The following is a 22,571-nucleotide window of genomic DNA, read 5'->3' on the forward strand; positions in this document are numbered from 1 at the left end:
GTCTCTATAGAGACGGCTAGTCACTCTGTTAGCAAACAGCACCGAGCTAACAGCTAACTGTCACGTACATCCTTGAACAATGACATTTCCTTTTCACGATCATGCATTAAACAGAGCACCTGAACACATCTCTATCCGATCAAACACGCTTAAAATACACGTGTAGGAAATTAAAAACGTGACTATTCCCTATCCTTATCTATGCACTTATATATTCTAATGACTCACCTGAATATGTTTACAAACTGTCATAGTCCGCTGTGCAGCACAAACGCGCCCCGGAGGAAACGTAACCTGTCGGATAAATGGTTCCGGTCGCCTTATCTTCAGTGAAAAGTGATATTCTGTATACATGTGGACACTTGACCATCACACACCCATATGTGCTTGTTGAACTTCACGTTCCAGATTTAGTACCAGTTTTGCTGTTATAAGCTCAGATTTTCTAGGAAGGCTTTCCACTAGATGTTGGCGTGTGGTTGAGTGGATTTGTGTTCACTGAGCTGCATGAATGAGATATATAAGATATATAAGAAGTGAGATACGGGGGCACGGTGGCTTAGTTGTTAGCACGTTCGCCTCACACCTCCAGATTTGGGGGTTCGATTCCCGCCTCCGCCTTGTGTGTGTGGAGTTTGCATGTTCTCCCCGTGCCTCGGGGGTTTCCTCCGGGTACTCCGGTTTCCTCCCCCGGTCCAAAGACATGCATGGTAGGTTGATTGGCATCTCTGGAAAATTGTCCCTAGTGTGTGATTGCGTGAGTGAATGAGAGTGTGTGTGTGTGCCCTGCGATGGGTTGGCACTACGTCCAGGGTGTATCCTGCCTTGATGCCCGATGACGCCTGAGATAGGCACAGGCTCCCCGTGACCCGAGGTAGTTCGGATAAGCGGTAGAAAATGAGTGAGTGAGAGTGAGAAGTGAGATCAGACACTGATGTTGGATGAGGAGGTCTGGGGGTTCAGATGGACAATGTTCCAGTTCATCCCAGAGGTATTCAGAGGGGTTGATCAGTCACGACTCAGGTTTTTCCGACACAACCGTCTTTATACTGCTTGCTTTGGAACAGTAGCGTTGTCATATAAACACAAATGCACATAACCACACTTCGACATCTAGTGTAAAGCCTAACCAGAAGAGTGAAGCTTATTATAACAGCAAAGGCACCAAATCTGAAATGTGATGTTCACCAAGCACATATGAGTGTGATGGTCAGATGTGCAGAAACCTTTAGCCATATAGTGTAATGTGTTATGTAATGTATCTATTACCAAAAATATACTTTCCTTCAGCCTAAACTGTGCAAGTCAAATTTATTTAGGCTGTTCTTGTAAAGTCAGATAAATATCACTTATACTCTGTGGTTTTGAGGCCTTGAATTACTCTTTTGGTGGCTGATGTACAAATTTGTCTGGACGTTATTATGAAGCTTTCTGTCAGTGGGGTGGCTGCAGAGAAAGGGGTGAGGGGGTGGGGGTCAGAAGAGTAGATAGAAAGATTGCAGGCTAATAGGCCAAAGCCGGCAGTGCTTGAAGCTAGCCCAGCGTCCATTGTCCAGGTCCCTTGCAGAAAAAGAAACATTATTCAAGTCTCTTTCAGGCCACAGAGGAGAAATACAGTAATTATCATGGGGACTTGTTTAAATCTGTGAACTCCCCTCCCTGCCTGTCTCCCCCTCTGCTCCCCTTTCTGTGTGCTCATTGTCTTGGCTTATTTTAAAAGAGGCTCCTCTAATGAAGGACATGAAGGCCTCAGCTAATGGCCTCAAATAAGTTCCTCTCTGCGCCATTGTGAAAGGATAATAGCGATGTGAGCCCCAGCTGTAAATTCACGGACTCCATATTGCGTCTGACGAGAAGCGAGTTGTATGTGAAATCACACTAAATGCTAATGTGCCCCAGAAAAATGCAGAATCTCTTATTTTTTTGTCTTGCTGCTCCCCCCATCCCCCCCTTTTTTGAGAGTCTATTAGAGGAGTCAGTCGGCCCCTGTAAGTGACATTCGGAAATAGAGGGAGGAGTGCAGGAGAGAGAGGACCTTTTCAAATGGCTGCACCATTACAAAGGGTCAAAGCGCTCAATGCTGAAACGGTGAAATTAATGACAAATATGAAATGGTAATCCTTCAGATGCCTGTTTGCAGAAATTCAACATTTACATAACATTTGACCCAAGATCAAGTTAAATGATGATTTCCGAGCTGGGTAAGCTATTAGGAGATGATAGCTACACGTGACAGTTCACCAAAAACGTTCAAAAACGTTCAATTTTTATCAAGTGTATACTTTCCAGGATTAAGAGCACCTGCTGTTTGAGGGAAAACAAACAAACAAACAAGCAAAAATAAATAAATAAAATAAAAACGCATGCCACTTGATAATAAGTAGATAAAGCAAATAAAAATAAATAAATAAATAATAATAATAATAATAATAATAATAATAATAATAATAATAATAAAGTAATATTTAGTTACTAATACTAATTTTACTAATTTATCATTATTCCTATTAATTAAACAGTAACATAAATACATGATTATTATTAGAATCATTATAGTATTATTTCATAAGAAATGTTTACTGCTCTTACATTTTCAGTAACTTTGATTTCACAATCCCTTAAAATATTTAGCCTTTTACATTACTACTGCTACCTATAAAAATAATACTAATAACTACTAATAATACTAATATTACTGCTACTACTAATAATAATAATAGAATTTACTAGAGAAAGTTCTTTGCATGATCATGGTAAGTTGTTAGGGTGTCCTGTTGCTTTAATGCTGGATTTTCAAAACCCTTATCCTTCTTTCATATCAGCAAGCCTCAGGAATAAGGATGAATAAGGTTCACCCGTAGCACTGCTTCTTTATCTTTTTGATATTTATTCACCATCTCTCTCTCTCGCTCGCTCACTCTCTCTCTCTCTCTCTCTCTCTCTCTCTCTCTCTCTCTCTCTCTCTCTCTCTCTGATATTTCTTGACCCAGACCCGGCTCCTGTCTTTATTTCCTTTTGCCTGTGTTTGTGGGCACTCTCTGTATTTTGATTACATCCTCCTGCACTGACGACTAAATTATGATTGGGTTTAAGGATGGCAGGGCTTTCATCTGGCCAGTGTTGTTGCGTGCTCTCTTCTCCAACACAAAAGGCCTTGCTACCTCTGCTCTGCTCTGCTCGCTTTTGAAGAGCAGAGCGCCTCTACTGTCCCCATGGAAACCACTGCTCCCTTTAAGGACGAGAGACACAGAGAAAAAGAAAGAGAGAGAGAGAGAGAGAGAGAGAGAGAGAGAGAGAGAGAGGTGAAACATAACAAAAATAAATAGTAATATAGTTACTGGTGGTGTTATGTAGCACTGGATATACAAAGATGATGTATAAACATCTGACGTCCTAAGCGTGGATTAGACACCTGCAGATATACCTTTAACCCTTTAACCTTTAAATAGAGGGTAAGATTGACGTAAACTATAAAAGACAAGTTCATCTCTTCAGTTGATCCCAGAAGTTTCTATTTAGGCAAGCATTGCCATGCGGGTGACTCCATTCGTATATAATGAAACGTTTCTAAGAACACCTAAGGTTTAAACATAAAAAAACAAATGAATCTCCGGCAACGATCTCAGGTTTCCTTCTTTCTTCTGGGTTTATTTACTGATTTCAAAAAGAAAAAAAAAATGATTCTTGCTCAAATTAAGGACACTAATGATTCACTTCAAATTCTTTTTAGACGCTGCAACATGCTGTTGAACATAAACCTGATGGAATATTCCAAATAGTTAATAGAGGTGAATGTTTTCAGTAATTAAATTGTACATTTTTCATAACCTGTAATAGATAACTAATGGAAAAGGGGATTTCCTGTATGAAACGAACGAATGAATTGCCTGAAATTGTTATTTTTTTAAATCCTTGTTCTTATAACAGCAAAGTGTTTAGGGACTAAATCTGAACGTTCATAAAGCATACATAAGCACGTGTATGTGATGCTCAGGTGTCCAGGTACTTTTAGCCACATAGTGCCAGTGTGTATCTTTATTTTCCCTTCACACTTCGTAAATATAATATGGTTAGGAGACAAAAGGCAAGCGAATTGTGAAATAATAAAAGCCTCACCATATACTGACAGAACTTTCCTTTCCATTATAGACAATAGAGAGATATTTATTTATATCGACAGGCATCGCTCTAAACTTGTACACACCTGTGTGCTGGAGAACAACCTTCTGCTATAACCAACTCACACCAGGTGTCTCAGACTTTCCATTTCATCTTAATAACACTCTGCTCAGAGGAGCACAGCAGCAATCTTTATTGGCACCCAGACCTGAGAACGAGTCTCCGTTCTTATGAACCAAACCCAATTTTCCCGGGGACAATAGCGTCCGCCTGACTTTTCATATCTTTCTTTGACTCCAGTCATTCGTAGCAGTGCTTCTGCTCGCATGTCAGCTCAGGATTACTCGGCTTGGCACTATCTAATCACGTCAAGGATCCTTAAAGCAGTATAGTGTCCTCACATGTGGGCACAGCAATCAGCAGTCTCGAATTGTACATTCGCAAAGCAAACACAGGATACGATCCTTTTTTCTGGAAGAAAATCAAAACGTGATGTGAAGATGTTGGTGTTTTACACAATAAAACCGAGCCATTTTTATTTATTTATTTATTTATTTTTTACACAGATATATGTTTATATAAATCTTTTTATGCTTTACTGTTTAATGTTTCGAAGCCGAAGTGGAAAAACGCGGTGCTGCCCTCGTTTGGACAAAACGAGTCAACGCCACAGAATTACTGTCAATGTTGAAAATAGAAACTGGGAGAAAAATCCTTAAGAATGAGACAAGACACAATTTATGGTCCCGTTATTATTATTGATTTATTTTATTAACACGTACTCGAAAACGCCTACAAAACATGATGGAAATGCATTTTCTCAGAATCTGTTCTGCTGCTGTTAGAGCTAGTATGTTGACATTAATGATGAGAAGACACTACACACACACACACACACACACACATAAGGCAACAAGTGTTTGAAAACCTTGACACGACTTGGACGGAACAGGTCTCATTTGTTTGAATGTATAAGTCGTCGAAATAAAACCATTTGTATTAAATATTAAAATAATGCCTAGGATTGAGCAGAAACCTGACACTTTAAACGTATTAAATTAATTTAGTAAGTACAGGATTCCTGACTGGAATCTAGCTAAAACTATAAAAACAGTTAGGGCTGTATGTGTGTACGGCATCTCTAACCCTTTAAAACGGTGCTTTCCGTTCTCCCACATGAAAGCGCCCTTCTCTGGCAGTAGTGGTATGGTCCTGTGTGTGTCTTTGTGCAGACCAGGAGAAGAGGTTGACCGTGCCCCTGGATTGGCACTGGACAAGAGCTTGAGATCTGAGTGCGTCAGCGTGGGTGTGTTGAGTATAAAGGACAGCTTCACAGTTTGGGTTGGCTCGTCAGCTTCTTCTTCAGATTCTCTGCCAGTTTATCCAGGAACTCGAAGGTGTTCAGGTAGTCTGCACGCTGCACACTGCGAGAGTGAGACAGGAAGACGTCACGGCTTTGTCTGAGCGCTTGGAAAATGTTTTAGATACGAGCGAAAGAAAATGCCAGAAGGGCAAACAAACAGTAATGTAAAAGCTTCAATTTATATCATTTAGCGGCAGAGACATTGCAAACACAGATATGTTTCACACCACACTTTTAAGTCTAATAAATAACTACACATCTGGGGGGCCCAGAAAGTCACCGGAGGTTTTCTAACCATTGCTCATCACACTTGCAGAAGAAGGCACTAACTTTCTGATTCTGTTTACAAGAGCAAACAGTTATGTTTAGACTGGCACTCTATTGCCTGTTGTGAATGATTAAACTGTACTGTCTTGCACGGTTTGCACACACGCAATTTTTTGTGGTTCTGTGTTGTTTCTGTACATTCTGTAGTTGTATGTAGCACCATGTACCCAGAGGTTTACTGTGTACTGCACCAGCTGTATATGGTTGAAATGACAAAGAATTGTTTGGCAGACGATTGGTCAAATCAATACTGACAGGTGATGGTGGCTTTGTTTGGATTTGAATTCGTGGCCTGACTTGAGATTGCTCTTAAGCTCGTAACCTTAATGAACAGTGTGTTGTGACATAAATACTGTTAACACTCCAAAGGTAATTAGTTTCTTATAAAAGCATGTCCTGGACTGTCTTATTTATTTACTTACTTTTTCCTAAGTTTTTTTGTAGTTATTTTTGAAATGATGGAACATCCAAAACAAATTAGTCCCCGTCAAAGCAGCTACAGTACATATAAACATCGTTTCCTGAACAGCCTCTTATTTCTCTCTAAACGTTGAAAAACCCCCAAAAATGTACCAGTATGTCAATGTCTGCCCTCAGGCTGATATAAAACTCTACCACTGAAGGTCCTATCCAACAATGCTAAATAAACCTATCATCCTCACAGCAGACTCCCCACCCAAAAAAATTACAATTTTGGATAAATTTATGCTGCATATCCACCAAATCTATGTATTAGATTTACTACAGAACTCATAACACACATTAACATACACCTCTGATTTGCAGTTACACTATTGTGTGAATTGTTCTTCTAAAATATTAATCACTACATTCTGATTTCTTTCCTCTGGTACTTTGTCTCTATCCACCTGGCACTGATTACACAAACGTATAAATGTTTACTTGAACCCTCTTTATTCGGATTCCTATATTTTTGCACAATGTACTGTATAATAAACAGAATGTCCTGTAGTGTTTTGTATTGTCTGTTTGCACTGTATTTTGTCTCGCACTGTTTGCACCAGGTTGCACAGATGCACTTTATATGGTTTGGACAACTTTGTCTCATTTTGTCTCTCAGAAACATTGTCTCATTTGACTGTGTACTGCGTCAACCATATACTGTATGGTTGAAATGACAATAAAAGCTTCTTGACTTGACTTGATGTGTCTAAATCTCTATATTATCCTTTTTACAGATTTCCTTTAGGAGTTTTTAGAAATCAGTGCAATACACTGAGCACAGCGGTGACCTTTAAAGTGACGTCTTTATATCAGTGACTCCATGACTTAAAGTCAGTGTTTGTGGTCAGTGTGATCCAGTGGTAGAGGTGAGACTCACTTGGCCATGCCCTTGATGCAGATGGCCAGATCTTTGGTCATGAATCCGGCCTCGATGGTCTCAACGCAGACAGCTTCCAGAGTCTGGGCAAAGACCTGTAGCTCATTGTTCTTATCTAGAGTGGCCCGATGCAGCAGCCCTCGTGTCCAGGCAAAGATGGAAGCTGAGGAGAATAACAGAGATACAAGATATAAGATAGTAATCTATTTGTTGTATCTTAATAGGTGGATGTGGTAGTTCAGTGGTTATGATGTTGGACTATATTGTACTTTGAGAGGAACCAGACACAAAAGTGAACCTCATCCTCATTTGGGTGACGATGAGGTTCACTTTTGTGTCTGGTTCCTCTCAAGGTTTCTTCCTCTTTCATCTAGGAGAGTTCTTCCTCACCACAGTCTCCTCAAACTCCTCAGGCTTGTTTATTGGGGATAAATACAAACACATTTAAATACAAGTCTAATATTAATCTTGAACTTTTGTATGATATCAATCTTTGTTTAATATTAAACTTTTGTATTATGTTTCTTATGTTCTGTAAAGCGGGGGACACGGTGGCTTAGTGGTTAGCACGTTCGCCTCACACCTCCAGGGTTGGGGGTTCGATTCCCGCCTCCACCTTGTGTGTGTGGAGTTTGCATGTTCTCCCTGTGCCTCAGGGGTTTCCTCCGGGTACTCCGGTTTCCTCCCCCGGTCCAAAGACATGCATGGTAGGTTGATTGGCATCTCTGAAAAATTGTCCGTAGTGTGTGATTGCGTGAGTGAATGAGAGTGTGTGTGTGCCCTGCGATGGGTTGGCACTCCGTCCAGGGTGTATCCTGCCTTGATGCCCGATGACACCTGAGACACCTCCCCGTGACCCGAGGTAGTTCGGATAAGTGGTAGAAAATGAGTGAGTGAGTAAACAACATCCCTGGTGAAGAAGGCACATCAGCGCGGAACATTCTGAGGATGTTGAGGAAAACCAACCTAGTGGCTGATAAAAAAAAAAAAAGCTCTGCAGAGCCTCATTCACTCAGCACAAAAAATCACTGGTGCGCAGCTTCCTTCACTCAAGAACATCTACAGCACCAGATCCAAAGGATTGGCCAGACATATAATAAAAGACTCTTCTCAACCCGACAACCACGTCTTCACTCTGTGTCCCTTTGGAAGATGCTATCGATCCCTCAAAACATGTACCTCCAGACTCCTGAATAGTTTTTATCCACATACAATTAATTATAGAGCTGAACTCCAGAAGATGAAGACAATAATCACTTAGTACCTTTATAAGCTTGTGCAATACGAATGACTACAGACTCACGATACTAATCCTTCTTACCAATATTTCTAGATTTTTTAATTCTCTTCTTCTGCTGTACATATTTGTTCACTTTTACATTCACCCTATTCTGTACATAGTTAGTTAGTTATACTGTACATCTGCTTATGTTTACATTTTGTCCCATCTTTTTACATGTATGTGTGTGTGTGTGCACTTTTACATGAGAGAGCCTTAATTTCATTGTACAGCTTGTAGTGTATTTGAGTGTGTGTGTGTGTGTGTGTGTGTGTGTGTGTGTGCGCGTCACCGATAGGGTTTGTGGACGTCTCTTTGCCCTGCTGGTGTTGGCGATAGTGACGCGTGACTGTGCCGTGAGCGGCTTCAGCTTCTACTGTGCGACCGTCAGGACACACCAACACGCTGGTCATCATACCCAGAGAGCCGTAACCTGAGCGAAGAGACACAGCAGTTCATCTCATAACAACGTATCCATAACACTATAAGATCTCATAGCATCAAGACATATTTTTTTCTGTAAGACATGATGTGAAGAGATTGAATCAGATGTGTGTGTGTGTGTGTGTGTGTGTGTGTGTTTAGACTCACCCTGAGCCACAGAATCGGACTGCACGTCTCCGTCATAGTTCTTACACGCCCAGATAAATCCTCCATCAGACTTCATGGCCTGGGCCACCATGTCATCAATCAGTCTGTGCTCATACCAGATCCCCTTAGCCTCAAACTGAGACTTGTATTCTCTAAAAACACATGTATGCAGTGTTTATATTTGTTATTTCTTATGCATGACCTATTAAAAATTAAACAGACACCCAAAAGGCTCTCTTGTGATGTTGCCTGGGATTTCCTAGAAATTTCTAGAACAAACTGCAGACTGTTGCTTTTAGGACTTTTAATTCTAGGGCAGTTGTGGCTCAAGCGGTTAAGGCACTGGGTTTTTGATCAGGGGATCAGCATTCAACCCCATCACTCCACCACTGTTGGGCTCTTGACCATCTCTGCTCCATGGGTGCTGTATTATGTCTGACCCCAAACTTTATGGTATATGAATGCTTTATATATAAGTGCTGTAATGTATATATGTGACAAAATAAAGGCTTCTATGCTATTGTAGTTAGCTAGCATTAAACAACAACAACAACGACAATCATCTTTGGGAAATGTGGTAGCTTACTTCTCATAGACTTCCTGAAAGATGTCTTTGAAGCGGCCGTCGTATTTCTTGAGGATGGTGTTCTTGGTGCTGAGATAGAGAGGCCAGGCTTTGGACAGTGCCATCTGGAAGGAGCTGTGAGCAAAGTCACGGATGGAACTGTCAGTGTTGTACATGCCCAGAGCCACGCCGCCAGTGCCTGTGGTGGGGCAAACAAAAGAGTCACAACACCATGTTGAATATTTAAAGTAGTACACATCCTGCTATTTTATAGCATTCATGAAGTTATGAGGTTAGGACAGGGGGGCACGGTGGCTTAGTGGTTAGCACGTTCGCCTCACACCCCCAGGGTTGGGGGTTCGATTCCCGCCTCCACCTTGTGTGTGTGGAGTTTGCATGTTCTCCCCGTGTCTCGGGGGTTTCCTCAGGGTACTCCGATTTCCTCCCCCGGTCCAAAGACATGCATGGTAGGTTGATTGGCATCTCTGGAAAATTGTCTGTAGTGTGTGAGTGAATGTGTGTGTGTGTGTGCCCTGCGATGGGTTGGCACTCCGTCCAGGGTGCATCCTGCCTTGATGCCCGAAGACGCCTGAGATAGGCACAGGCTCCCCGTGACCCGAGGTAGTTCAGATAAGCGGTAGAAAATGAGTGAATGAATGAATGAATGAGGTTAGGACTAGGAAATGAACTGAGCCTTCAGAAATATTGCTGCAATGTGTGCATGTAGAACTAACTTTATTTAAACAGTAAAATGTAAAGATGTATCCGCACTGCCGTTGCCTGATCAAACAAAATCACTCTCATTCTTAAATCTACAGATTCGTTGGCTACACTCCTATTTCATCAGCGTAGTATTTGCTCATACATGGGTGGGGCATGAACACAAAGACAGTCCTGCCCTGTGGACAGAGGACAATATACTGCAATATTGACTCGGTAAACATGGAACAGACTTCGGCATGGTCACGTGATTTAATGGGGTCATGAGAGAATAACTTGTTCTGTATTCTCTGGGTTAAATAAGGGGAACATGATGACTGTGAATACAGGGGAATAATAAGAAAGAACATGGTTTAAACCATCTACCCTCAAAGTCATGGACGACAAAGTTGAGAGGTTTCCCTCCATCCTTGGGTGTGTACGTCATCTCGAATCGTCCAGGTCCAGGAACAACGAAGTCTGTGGCTTTGTACTGAAACAGGAATGAAGAAACAAGTTGCATGTGGGAGAACGATTAGACAAAGGAGGACATCTTGTGGATGAAGTCTGAACTAATCGATTACTTTATTAAAAAGTCAAATCAGTAAGAAACAAATCATTCATCCTGGTATGGATGCTAAGCATGAGTTTTTTTTACCTGGTTAGTCTTCACTACAAGCTACAAATCTCTCTTATAACCAGATCACCTCATATACAAACTGTAAATATTTGCTTGAATTAATACACTGTAAATTTTAAAAACTACTTAATTTTAAAATCTAGTCACTCTATCTATTGTTAGATATGTTAAGGAGAGCCGTCCACATTTCTAAGAATTCTCTCACAATTTGCTCATTAGGAGAAACTCTTTACACTAAGCAGTTTCATGAATACAGGTATTGTTGTTTTATGAGACGTTTGCTAAGATTTCCAAATGTCTAATCAGTCTAAAACTAAGCTTTGCTTCGTCATGATTAAATCCAGATAAAATCCCTATTTCTATAACATACTGAACTATTAAGCTGGATATCTCTGGTCGCAGGTGTTATGTGCATGTTATGTCTCAGCTTTAGAGGCTCATAAGTGTTTGATATCTGAAGCCTTAGAATACTTTCACGCTTATTTTTATCCTTCTGCATCCACACATCCATCTTAAGCTCCTAACACTTTCTGATCTTAAGAGCCCTTTTAAGGGTTAAGATGCTTTATGAATAACTTATCTTTACTAGGATCTTCTCTTTAATTTTTTTTTTAGGAGAAACGTCCACATTTCTTAGAATTTTCTCACAATTTGCTCACTAGGAAAAACTCCTTGTACTAAGAATTTTTATGAATACGGACCCTGGAGTCTATCTCAGGGAACTAGGCAATAGATGGAGGACATCCTGGACAGGGTGCTAAGTCATCACAAGACACACACACTCAGACACATTCACACACATTCACACACTAGCAGTTTTAGCTTCAGTCATGCTCCAGTTTCTTCAGTATTTCAGCACTGTTACAAAGATTATACCATCATACGATCCTGTTACATGACCTCTGCTTATCACACCAATGGAGAAACAGCACTGGAGTAATGGACAGTAAATAGAGTAAAAGTTATGTGCAGAAGTGTAACATCCAGACGAATCACCAGATCCAACAGAGAGTACTATGTGATTAAAGGTCATCCCTTGGCTCCTAATGATTCACCTGTGTGTGATAAAAGTCCAGGGACTTATGTGTCTATATCAGTCTACTGAATAACCACTGAGCAGCTGCTGCAAGGTCACATGCTTAACCAAGCCGAAGTGCTGATATGCAGAATGTCCACTAATGTCCATGTTCTGTGTATTTACAAGAAAATAAGCACATACTAATAAAATAATAAAAATCCTGAATCTGAAACAAGAATGTGCAGCAAATCCTTTAAAGCAAAAACACAGCTCTGTGCTTAAGAGCAAAAAAAAAAAAAAAAAAGAGAAATAATCTAAAAGATTATGAACTGGTTTTCTTGGTTAATTGACCGTTGAACTCGTCTTGTTGCATATGTCCTACATGCGTATTAACCCCCTTGGACTTTCTCACATTATGTAGTGTTACTTGGAAGTGAAGTGAACTTAAGAGTTCTATATGTTGTAGGTCATTGATCTATACAAATCAACCCAAATAAGATAGATAGATATATAGATATATATACATATATATATATATATATACACACACATACATACATACATATATACACATATACATATACACATATATATATATATATATATATATATATACACACATATACATATACATATACATATATATATATATATGGTTAGCACGTTCGCCTCACACCTCCAGGGTCGTTGTTCGATTCCCGCCTCCACCTTGTGTGTGTGGAGTTTGCATGTTCTCCCCGTGCCTCGGGGGTTTCCTCCGGGTACTCCGGTTTCCTCCCCAGTCCAAAGACATGCATGGTAGGTTGATTGGCATCTCTGGAAAATTGTCCGTAGTGTGCGATTGCGTGAGTGAATGAGTGTGTGTGTGTGTGTGTGTGCGCCCTGCGATGGGTTGGCACTCTGTCCAGTGTGTATCCTGCCTTGATGCCCAATGACGCCTGAGATAGACACAGGCTCCTCGTGACCCGAGGTAGTTCGGATAAGCAGTAGAAGATGAATGAATATATATATATATATATTATAAATAATTGTATATATATATTTTTTTTTACAATTAGAGCTAGTGTTTTGAAATGGAAATTTCTGATTAAGAGTGAGTTTAGATCTTGTTTTGAGAAAGATGCAGATAATGAAGACAATTATTAATATATAATATAAACTTCTTCTACGTTTTGCTGTTCTCATTAGGGGTAATTAGGGAATCTTCTGTTTCTCATTAGGGAATCTTCTGTTTCCACCTAACTCTATCCTCAGCATCCTCTACTCTCGCACAAATAACTTTATATCCTCTTTCTACACATCCATATATCTCCTCTTTGGTCTTCCTCTTGACCTCTTACCTGGCAGCTCCATCTCTAAAATCCTTCTACCAATATAACCATCTCCCTCCTCTGTACATGTCCAAACCATCTCAATCTAGCCTCTCTGACCTTGTCCCTAGTTAACCTGAGCTGTCCCTCTGATGTGCTCGTCCCTAATCCTGTCCATCCTCGTCACTCCTACAGAGAATCATCACTCATCTCTGCTACCTCAATCTCTGCCTCATGTCTTTTCCTCACTGCTACAGTCTCTAACCCATACAGAAGAGCTGCTCTCACTATTGTCTTCTACACCTTTGTGTCTTTGACTCTTGCTGACACTCTTCTGTCACACAACTCTCCTGAATCTTTTCTCCAACCACTCCGACTTGCCTGCACTCGCCTCTTCACCTCTTTTCAACACTCCCTATCACACTGGATGGCTGACCCAAAATATTAAAACTATATACACACAAATATACCTGGTCTCCATGGGCGTGTCTGCCGATGATGATGGGTTTGGTCCAGCCGGGCACAAGGCGTGGGATGTTTTTGCATATGATAGCTTCGCGGAACACGGTGCCGCCCAGGATGTTCCGGATGGTTCCGTTGGGAGAGCGCCACATCTGCTTGAGCTTGAACTCCTCTACACGATTCTCATCAGGCGTGATGGTGGCACACTTGATGCCCACGTTGTAGCGACGCACCGCCTCAGCAGCTTCCACGGTCACCTGGTCATCGGTGGCATCACGGTTCTCAATGCCCAGGTCATAGCTGGAACGAGAAACAGATTTACCCTGAATGTAATGATAGAGAGCTGTGGAACAAGACCCTGAGTGAAGGAAAAGGAAACATTCAAGCGTCTAAAATGTTGGAACGATTCATTCGAGGATTCAATGATGTTAATTAGAAGTAACAGAAATAGAAGAACAGCCTTTGTCACATACATTACAGCAAAGGATTTGTTTTTCTTTATCTCCCAGCTTGGTGAACTGGAATTAGAGAAAAGGACCTAAAAGCAGCAGGTTGCCACTTCTGGAGCTTTAACCCCTGATTTTCTGACCAACTACCCAGAGCCTGGGGTAATAATAGCAGGTCAACTTTATGCACCCTTCCTTTCTTGATGTGAGAGCAATACTCTCTAGTCAACATTATGTACACCTTCAGCTTTATAAAATGCCTCTAAAAAGCTTTCAAAACATCTCTATTTTAATTCCATTTTTCAGTTTTTGGCTGTCTGCACTTTTAGTTTTAAGAACAAATCTAAACTCACTCAATCAGAATTGCACAAATGCAAACACTAGCTCTAATTGTTAGAAAAAAGTAGTCTAAGAAAATAATTATTAGTAAGTGAGTAATTTATAAAGAAGAAGAAACAAGTTGTACGTAGAAACTTGGTTAAAATCGTGGCTAAATCATTGTTCCTAGTTTCTTATATAATATTCTCAGAGAGGATTTTCACCCAGTATCATAAAAAATAAATAAATAAATAAATAAATAAATAAAATTTTTTTTTTTGGGTTCGATAGAGAATCTTTTATATGTAATTGTTCACAGAATGTGGAAGGCACAAATCGTTAGTTTTTGGAATTCTCTATATGCTGTATGTCGCTAACTCTGAAAGATACTTTCAAATGATGTGTTTATGAACGACAGATTTTTTAGAAAAGATCAAATTTGTGAAATAATTCAAAGTGTAATGAGAGAAAGACTTCAAAAAGAGGGAGAGGTTTTGCTGTTTTCAATAGTTGAGTGAGTGTGTTGACTTAAATGGTGTTGTAGTTTTTGTTTAAATAATGTATATGTAATATTTGAATCTGCTGAATTTTCTAGTATAAATTTGTACATGATAATAATAATAATAATAATAATAATAATAATAATAATAATAATAATAATAATAATAATAATAATAATATAGTCGTGGCCTAATGGTTAGAGAGTTTGACTCCTAACAATAAGGTTGTGGGTTTGAGTCTCGGGCCGGCCACGACTGAGGAGCCCTTGAGCAAGGCCAAACCACCCACCCCCTACCCCCGACTGCTCCCCGGGCGCCCACTGCTCCGGGTGTGTGTTCACTGCTGTGTGTGCACTTTGGATGGGTTAAATGCAGAGAAGGAATTCTGATTCCTCCATGAGTCCTAAGATTGGCTTCCCTAAATTGTTTAACTGTTGTGTGGATGTGTGTGTGATCGTGACCCTGTGCCCCTATTCTCCTGGTATAGGCTCCAGGTTCCCCACAACCAAGTAGGATAAGTGGTGTAGAGAATGGAATAATGGACAGATGGATAGATGATTGGATGTATGATGGAGGAGGAGGAAGAAGAAGAAGAAGGACACCCCTTGAAAGACCCGTCTGACTTGGATTCATTTGGCTGTTTTTTTTTAAATAAACACCAACATCATTTTTATAGAAAGAAGCATTTCGAGGTTCCGTGAAACAAGTGACAGAACCATTTTAGGTTCTATATAAAATCATTGGTTGTAAGAGTGCACCAAACCCTCCCATACCAACACCCATACGGATCTTAGGCCTTGATTATTATGTAATGTTGGTGGCAGTGGTGGCTCAACTGGTTAAAGCTCTGGGTTGTTGATTGGAGGATCGGGGTTCAAGGCACAGCCAAGCTGCCACTGCTTGGCCCTTGAGCAAGGCCCTCAATCCTCCCTGCTCCAGGGGCGTTGTATCATAGCTGCCCCTGCACTCTGAACCCAACCTCCTCAGTTGGGGTATGTGAAGAAAAGAATTCTGTGGCAATAATAAAGGCTTCTATGCCCCCCCAATTCTATTCTTCTATTCTATTCTAAACAGTTTCACATTCAATTTAGTGCTTACATAGCTGGACATCCAATAAATGGCACTTCCGAGCCCAAACGGCCCAGGTTTCCTGCATATAATACACATATATAATCTACATAAACATTTGGATGTCTATCTACATGAACATCAGAAAGATTTAGCCATTTTTATCCACACATTCTAAACACTGATGCCTGACTACAAAGCCAAAAATGGACCAGCTCCGTCTTACCCCAAAGCTCTTATCACTCCTCACGCTTCACCTCACACCCTCAGAGCTACCAGCACTGACCGACTGGTCCCACCATCTCTCAGGGTAAGAGGTAAGTATACATCAAGACTCTTTTCTGTTCTGACAACGAGGTGGTGGAATGAACTTCCCCTAGATGTCAGAACAGCTGAGTCACTGGCTATTTTCAAACAACAGGTGAAGACCTACATTTTCCTGAAACACTAGCTCGTATTTTCCCTGTTTATTTTTGTGTACAAAAAAAAAACTGAACAGAGTTTTTGTTTGATTGTATTAACCTAGTAGTCGGTAACCTAGTGAACCAGTGTTAATGTATTCATTGATAGAGATTTCAAAGCACTTTAGTATGTTGCTCTGGACAAGGGTGTCTGCCAAACGCTGTAAATGTAAATGTAGAAATGCTCAGTTTGAGTTTTAGCACCAATCACGATATACTTACAGAAATATATGTGTAGTTAATAATAATAATAATAATAATAATAATAATAATAATAATAATAATAATAAATAAACTATTTTCTATAGCGCCTTTAAAAGTAGCATCTCAAAGCGCTTCACAGAAGAAAAAGGAAAAATACAATTATACAAATAATACGTTAAAATAAGTTATAAGAACACACCAAATAAGAACATATTGTCAAAACAAGCAAGTTAAAAAAAAATCAAGTAAATTTCAAGTAAAAGCTACCCTAAAGAAATAAGCTTTAACGGAGGATTTAAAGACACTAAGGGATTCTGCTTGCCTAATCCGAACAAGCAGGGAATTCCAGAGTCTTGGAGCTACAGAAGAAAATGCCCTTTCACACATAGATGGGGGACTTGAGTCATATGACTTGAGTCACAAATTTGAGACTTGCTTGACAAATATTAATAAAGACTCGACATTCATGACTTGAGACTTACATGACTTGCACATGTGTGACTTACTCCCATCTCTTCCCATAACCCATAGATTTTAAACGGGTATGTGGGACGATTAAAAGGCCAGTTTCCGAAGAGTGAAGAGCACGCACATGTGTGTAGGGGGCTAAAAGCTCAGTAAGATAGTGAGGAGCCAAACCATTCAAAGCTTTGTAGGTAAGCATAAGAACTTTAAAATCCACCTGAAATCTGTCAGGGAGCCAATGTAAGGACTCCAAGACTGGAGTGATGTGATCCCTTGTCCTTGTTCCAGTCAGGATTCGGGCAGCTGAATTTTGAACCAGCTGTAATTTATTTAGGGTAGCGTTTGAGACCCCGACCAGTAAAGCATTACAATAATCAATACGAGAAAACACAAAGATATCATTATCAGGTTTGAAGTAAGTAAGATCAGGATTTTTTTTATATTATATTAATATATTTTATATATATATATATATATATATATATATATATATATATATATATATATATATATATATATATATATATATATATATATATATATACACACACACACACACACACACACACACACACACACACACAGTATATATTCTGTGTGTCGACTCATTTTATATAAACTTTAAATAAAATCAAATAAAATACTTTTCCTACTATTTGCACTGGTACGGTATTGCATCCATCTACTTTTCATTCATTCATTCATTCATCTTCTACCGCTTATCCGAACTACCTTGGGTCACGGGGAGCCTGTGCCTAACTCAGGCGTCATCGGGCATCAAGGCAGGATACACCCTGGACGGAGTGCCAACCCATCTACTGTACATGTGAAATTGTGTCTTAAACTAACCGGCACTTCTGGCAAGTCTGGTGCAAAACTGAAGAATCTCAGGTGTCTCTCTACAAGACACTACTGCGTTAATTCCAGTCCACTAGTTTGACTGGATCTTCCGAGAACGGTAAAAGGTCCATAAATCAGGAATCATAGGAGCATAAAGACTTCACAACTCTGAATTTCATGACCTGAAACCCCAGTGAGAATCTACACAGCACATGTTCTACAATAAAGCTGTCTAAATGAAAGCTGAGCATGAATAACAAGATTCAGTTTTCTCTGCATGTGAGCCTTAAAAAAAAGAAAATCTAGATCCTTTAGTCTTAGAACGCTGACAGAGAAGTATGTAGAAAGGACATTATTTACTGTAGAGGGTCACCCAAATGAAGATGGGGTCCCTTCTGAGCCTGGTTCCTCTCAAGGTTTCTTCCCTCATGGCATATCAGGAAGTTTTTCCTTGCCGCCGTCTCCTCCGGCTTGTTCATTAGGGATAGGGAGATTATTTTTTATATAATATATTATATATATATATATATATATATATATATATACATACATACACAGTATTTTAAATTTTAAGTTAATATTTTTTAAATTAATTTTAAACTTTTATTGTATATTCATTCATTCATCTTCTACCGCTTATCCGAACTACCTCGGGTCACGGGGAGCCTGTGCCTATCTCAGGCGTCATCAGGCTTCAAGGCGGGATACACCCTGGACGGAGTGCCAACCCATCCCAGGGCCTTTATTGTATATATGTATGTATTTATTTTTATGCCTTTTTTTATTTTTTATTACATATTTATTTCTTTTTCCTCTCTCTTCTGTTTCCATACTTCTGTAAAGCTGTTTTGAGACAACAGGAATTAAAATGCGCTATACAAATAAATTGAATTTAAATTTGAAGTATAAAAAGGATGTTCTAGCATGAAATCTTTGCCATGACTGAGACTGCAGAAGTTCACGAGCTTATTTGTTATCTAGCTTCTAAGTTCCTGTGTTTCTGAGCTCTGACTATTGTGCTGAACTGGTTGTAACCTTTTACCTATATTCCCTTTCTACATTCCAAACTCTAGGGCAGAGAAGTGCAGCTACTGAAATGTAGTTATAATATCATGTGTCTAAAAAAAATAAATAACAGATCCAAATCAGCTACTGACTGATGTCTACATACAAATCCCGATTACACTTCTCATTATTCCAGACTTTTTTCTTTCTAAATACTAGGAAGAATTTCATCCATACATGCAACATCTCAAAGGCTCAAACAGCAGCTTTTGAGAGGTCCTGGGATTTGCAAATCTTTTAGTCACTATCTTCTTCTTTCTTGCGGCTTTTCCCTTCAGTGGTCGCCACAGCGAATCATCTCTTTCCACCTATCCCTATCTTCTGCATCCTCAACACTTGCACCCACTAGCTTCATATCCTCATTTATTACATCCATATACCTCCTCTTTGGCCTTCCTCTTTGCCTCCTGCCTGGCAGCTCCATGTCCTACATTCTCCTACCAATATACTCACTCTCCCTCCTCTGAACATGTCCAAACCATCTTAATCTCTCTAACTTTGTCCCCCAAACGTCCAACATGAGCTGTCCCTCTGATGTACTCGTTCCTAACCCTGTCCTATTTTGTCACTCCCAAAGAGAACCTCAACATTTTCAGCTCGGCTACTTCTATAATCATAAGAAAATGATTCTTCAACTGATCTTTAAGGGATTTTAACGAGTTCTTAGCTGTCACCATCAACTGTTTTAGTTACAGAGGAATCAGAAACGGTGTCAAGTGTAAATAGCGGGTCTTCCAATGTCTTCCAAACAAAAACTGTACTTATCCCGAAGAACCTAAGAAGATGAACGTGTCCTAGATTTTGTGTTATTTTACACTATTGGCCAATCAGAACAGCTCATCTAATCTTCCCACCTAACATCCGACACTGAATGTGAAACCAGGGCAGATACAAAATTCAATTCAATTCAATTTATTTGAAAGTAGATTTGCAGAAGTATGAAAACAGAATAAAAATTGTAAAGTTTAAAATGAAGTTACTATTTATCTCTAACATATATCTCTAATAAACAAGCCCGAGGTGACGGTGGCAAGGAAAAACTCCCTGAGACGTTAACTAGACTCCTATTCTGAGGGACACTGGACAATAAATAATGTACATTTGAATAATGTCTTTTCTACAACAATTTGTAGTTCAGTGGAATTAAGCAGCCAAGAGCTCCTGAGGAACTAATAGATCAGCACAATGATTACTCTCATGTATCTAAACATTTTTCTTTTAAAACTGCAGAACCTATCAATTTAGGGAATGAGAATGAGATCAGCCACTTCTTAAACTACAGTCACGTGCCCCAAACACCAGGAGAGCACAAAAATCAAGTTCATAGTACGTCTGTGTGCGCAGTGTTACGGTAACCGTGCGGCGTCACTCACGAGGTCCAAAGGTTAGGTGGCGTTAATCAAAGGCGTCACATAGCGCTCTTAAAGTACCAACATCCTACACAGAGCATCCAATAAAATTCACCCGACCGTGTGAACAACTATTTACACTATTTAGCAATCAGGTCAAGTTCATAAAGCACTATTATGTTCATGAAAGCCAACAGATGTAGAAATGAGTATAACGTGCATCAGGTGTTGTCCTGAAAGATAAATTTCCTTTCTGAAAAGATGACTATTTAATATGAAGCAACATGTGTAATAATTGCTTAATAGATTAGCAAAGCTAATAGAAACTCCAGACTATGAATCTACAGTGTTAAAGGTGAAGGCTAGGATTGAGGAAATGAAAAATATAAATATAATGATTTATATACACATATATAAGTGATCAGTTCTGCTTTATGCTTTATGCATCATAATTCTAACTGTATACTGACTAATAAAGGAGCAGCAAAAGAGAAGTGCTGCATTTAAATAAAAGGTTTAAATTATGTTTTTTATTGAAACATATTCAGGAAAAAAAAAAATTCGATTTGAGCTCATTATTTATAGACATAACTCAGATAATGGTGTGTAACAAAATGAGAAAAGTGTGCCTATGTTTAATGGACTCCACTTTGAGAACCGTAACCTTACATGTCATTTTAGGAAGCTGCATTATTTTGTCCGTGAACGTGTTTACTCACACTTCATACAAACGGTGATAAAATCAGTTGTCAGGTTAGACTTGAACATATCATTACACTCCAGGGAGTCAACAGGAACATTGTATCCTGCTGTGTTTAATTTCTCTCCTTGTTAGACCTTTCTCTCTTGTTCTCCCTCCCTCTCTCTCTCTCACCTGTGCAGGTCTAACTCCAGGTAAGGAAAGATGAGCTTCTCTTTAATCAGCTCCCAGATGACTCTGGTCATCTCATCTCCCTGCAGCTCCACAACAGATCCAGCCTTGATCTTCTGTGCCATTCTGGAGACTGAAAGAGAAAAACGCAGGATCTGATCAAACACAACACACTGCCACGGCTCACGCTCAACTCTGTAATGAATGAATCCTGTTCAGGTGAGGCTGCAGGACCTGTGACTCAGCATTTTTCTCTCTAACCCTACTGACAATGAGCAAAGGAGGAAGCTGGGTAGGTTGCACAACACCTCAGTGTGGTAGGAATTAGTAGAGTTTCTGTAAAGTTTTTTATTTAATAGAAACAAGCATACAGGCACAAGCAACATCAAGTGCACAATAAAGCACTAATTACTGTTGCAAATCTCCAAACTGGCCTAATAATAAGAGATGATAGCCATGACTGGTGACTGCAACAATATGAGTTACTCAAAAAAGACAAAGAATAAAATCTGATCAAATACACACACACACACACACACACACTCTCACACACACACACACACAAACCCATACACAAAAAAACACACAAACACACGATCTCACATACCAAAACACACACACACACTCTCACACACTCTCACACACTCACACACTCACAGTAATACCTCGGACATTTATGAGGTTATGTCCCAGAAGCCGTCACGAATCAGGAGGAATCGGTTTGTTTGGTTCGAGTCACTAAAAAATGCTTTTTTCTAAATAATGGCCAAATTTATTAAAGCATTTTAACTTAATATAAATCCGTAAATGCACGATGTATTACTGTGTATATATATAATTTATTAGTTTTATTAGGATGTGAATTGTTCACCCCATATGCTTATAGTTCATTGTTTACACACATCACCGGTCGTTCGGTTCAGGTTTCTATGAATCACTTTTGTGTTCGGTTCTTTATTTGTGTGTCATTCTATTCATAAACTGATCCATTCGTTATTAGCAAACCGGCATTGACTCTTCCGGTAAACACACAAGCTCAGTTTATAACATTAAAACACAACAAATCGACTCGGGTCCTCAATACAAAATGTCAATACGTACCTTAACTTCAAAGATCGAGTATAAATAATCAGAAAGATGAACTGAAGATAAACTCAGCTGTTGCTAAGGTTATTATACATCAGACTGAAAGACGACTTGGCAAGTGGGCGGGTCTTGTACTGATCTGATCCTTTGATTGGCCAATACGTGGCGTCTGCAGACCAACCC

At 39.6% G+C, this 22,571-nt stretch overlaps 2 protein-coding genes across 3 annotated transcripts in view; both read right to left on the reverse strand.

Moving 5' to 3' along the window:
• plekhm3 (pleckstrin homology domain containing, family M, member 3) overlaps positions 1-287 on the reverse strand; it is a 43,061-nt gene extending 42,774 nt beyond the window's left edge. Inside the window, exon 1 of one of the 2 annotated variants that reach the window (XM_060875947.1) lies at positions 229-287. The gene's annotated coding sequence lies outside the window, so the exon portion shown is untranslated. The remainder of the gene's footprint in view (positions 1-228) is intronic. The other variant, XM_060875946.1, reaches the window with a different exon arrangement.
• A 4,569-nt stretch (positions 288-4,856) lies between these two features.
• idh1 (isocitrate dehydrogenase (NADP(+)) 1) lies at positions 4,857-22,522 on the reverse strand. Its single transcript, XM_060875948.1, has 9 exons — positions 22,404-22,522; positions 21,306-21,435; positions 13,724-14,015; positions 10,673-10,778; positions 9,608-9,785; positions 9,022-9,173; positions 8,723-8,863; positions 7,152-7,314; positions 4,857-5,543 (listed from the first exon to the last, which is right to left on the reverse strand). Exons 2-9 carry the CDS (start codon positions 21,425-21,427, stop codon positions 5,450-5,452), a joined length of 1,248 nt encoding a protein of 415 aa, XP_060731931.1. The 5' UTR covers positions 21,428-21,435; positions 22,404-22,522; the 3' UTR covers positions 4,857-5,449.
• Positions 22,523-22,571: the final 49 nt, after the last annotated feature.

This window comes from Tachysurus vachellii, chromosome 8, assembly GCF_030014155.1.
Source record: "Tachysurus vachellii isolate PV-2020 chromosome 8, HZAU_Pvac_v1, whole genome shotgun sequence".
NCBI lineage: Eukaryota > Metazoa > Chordata > Actinopteri > Siluriformes > Bagridae > Tachysurus > Tachysurus vachellii.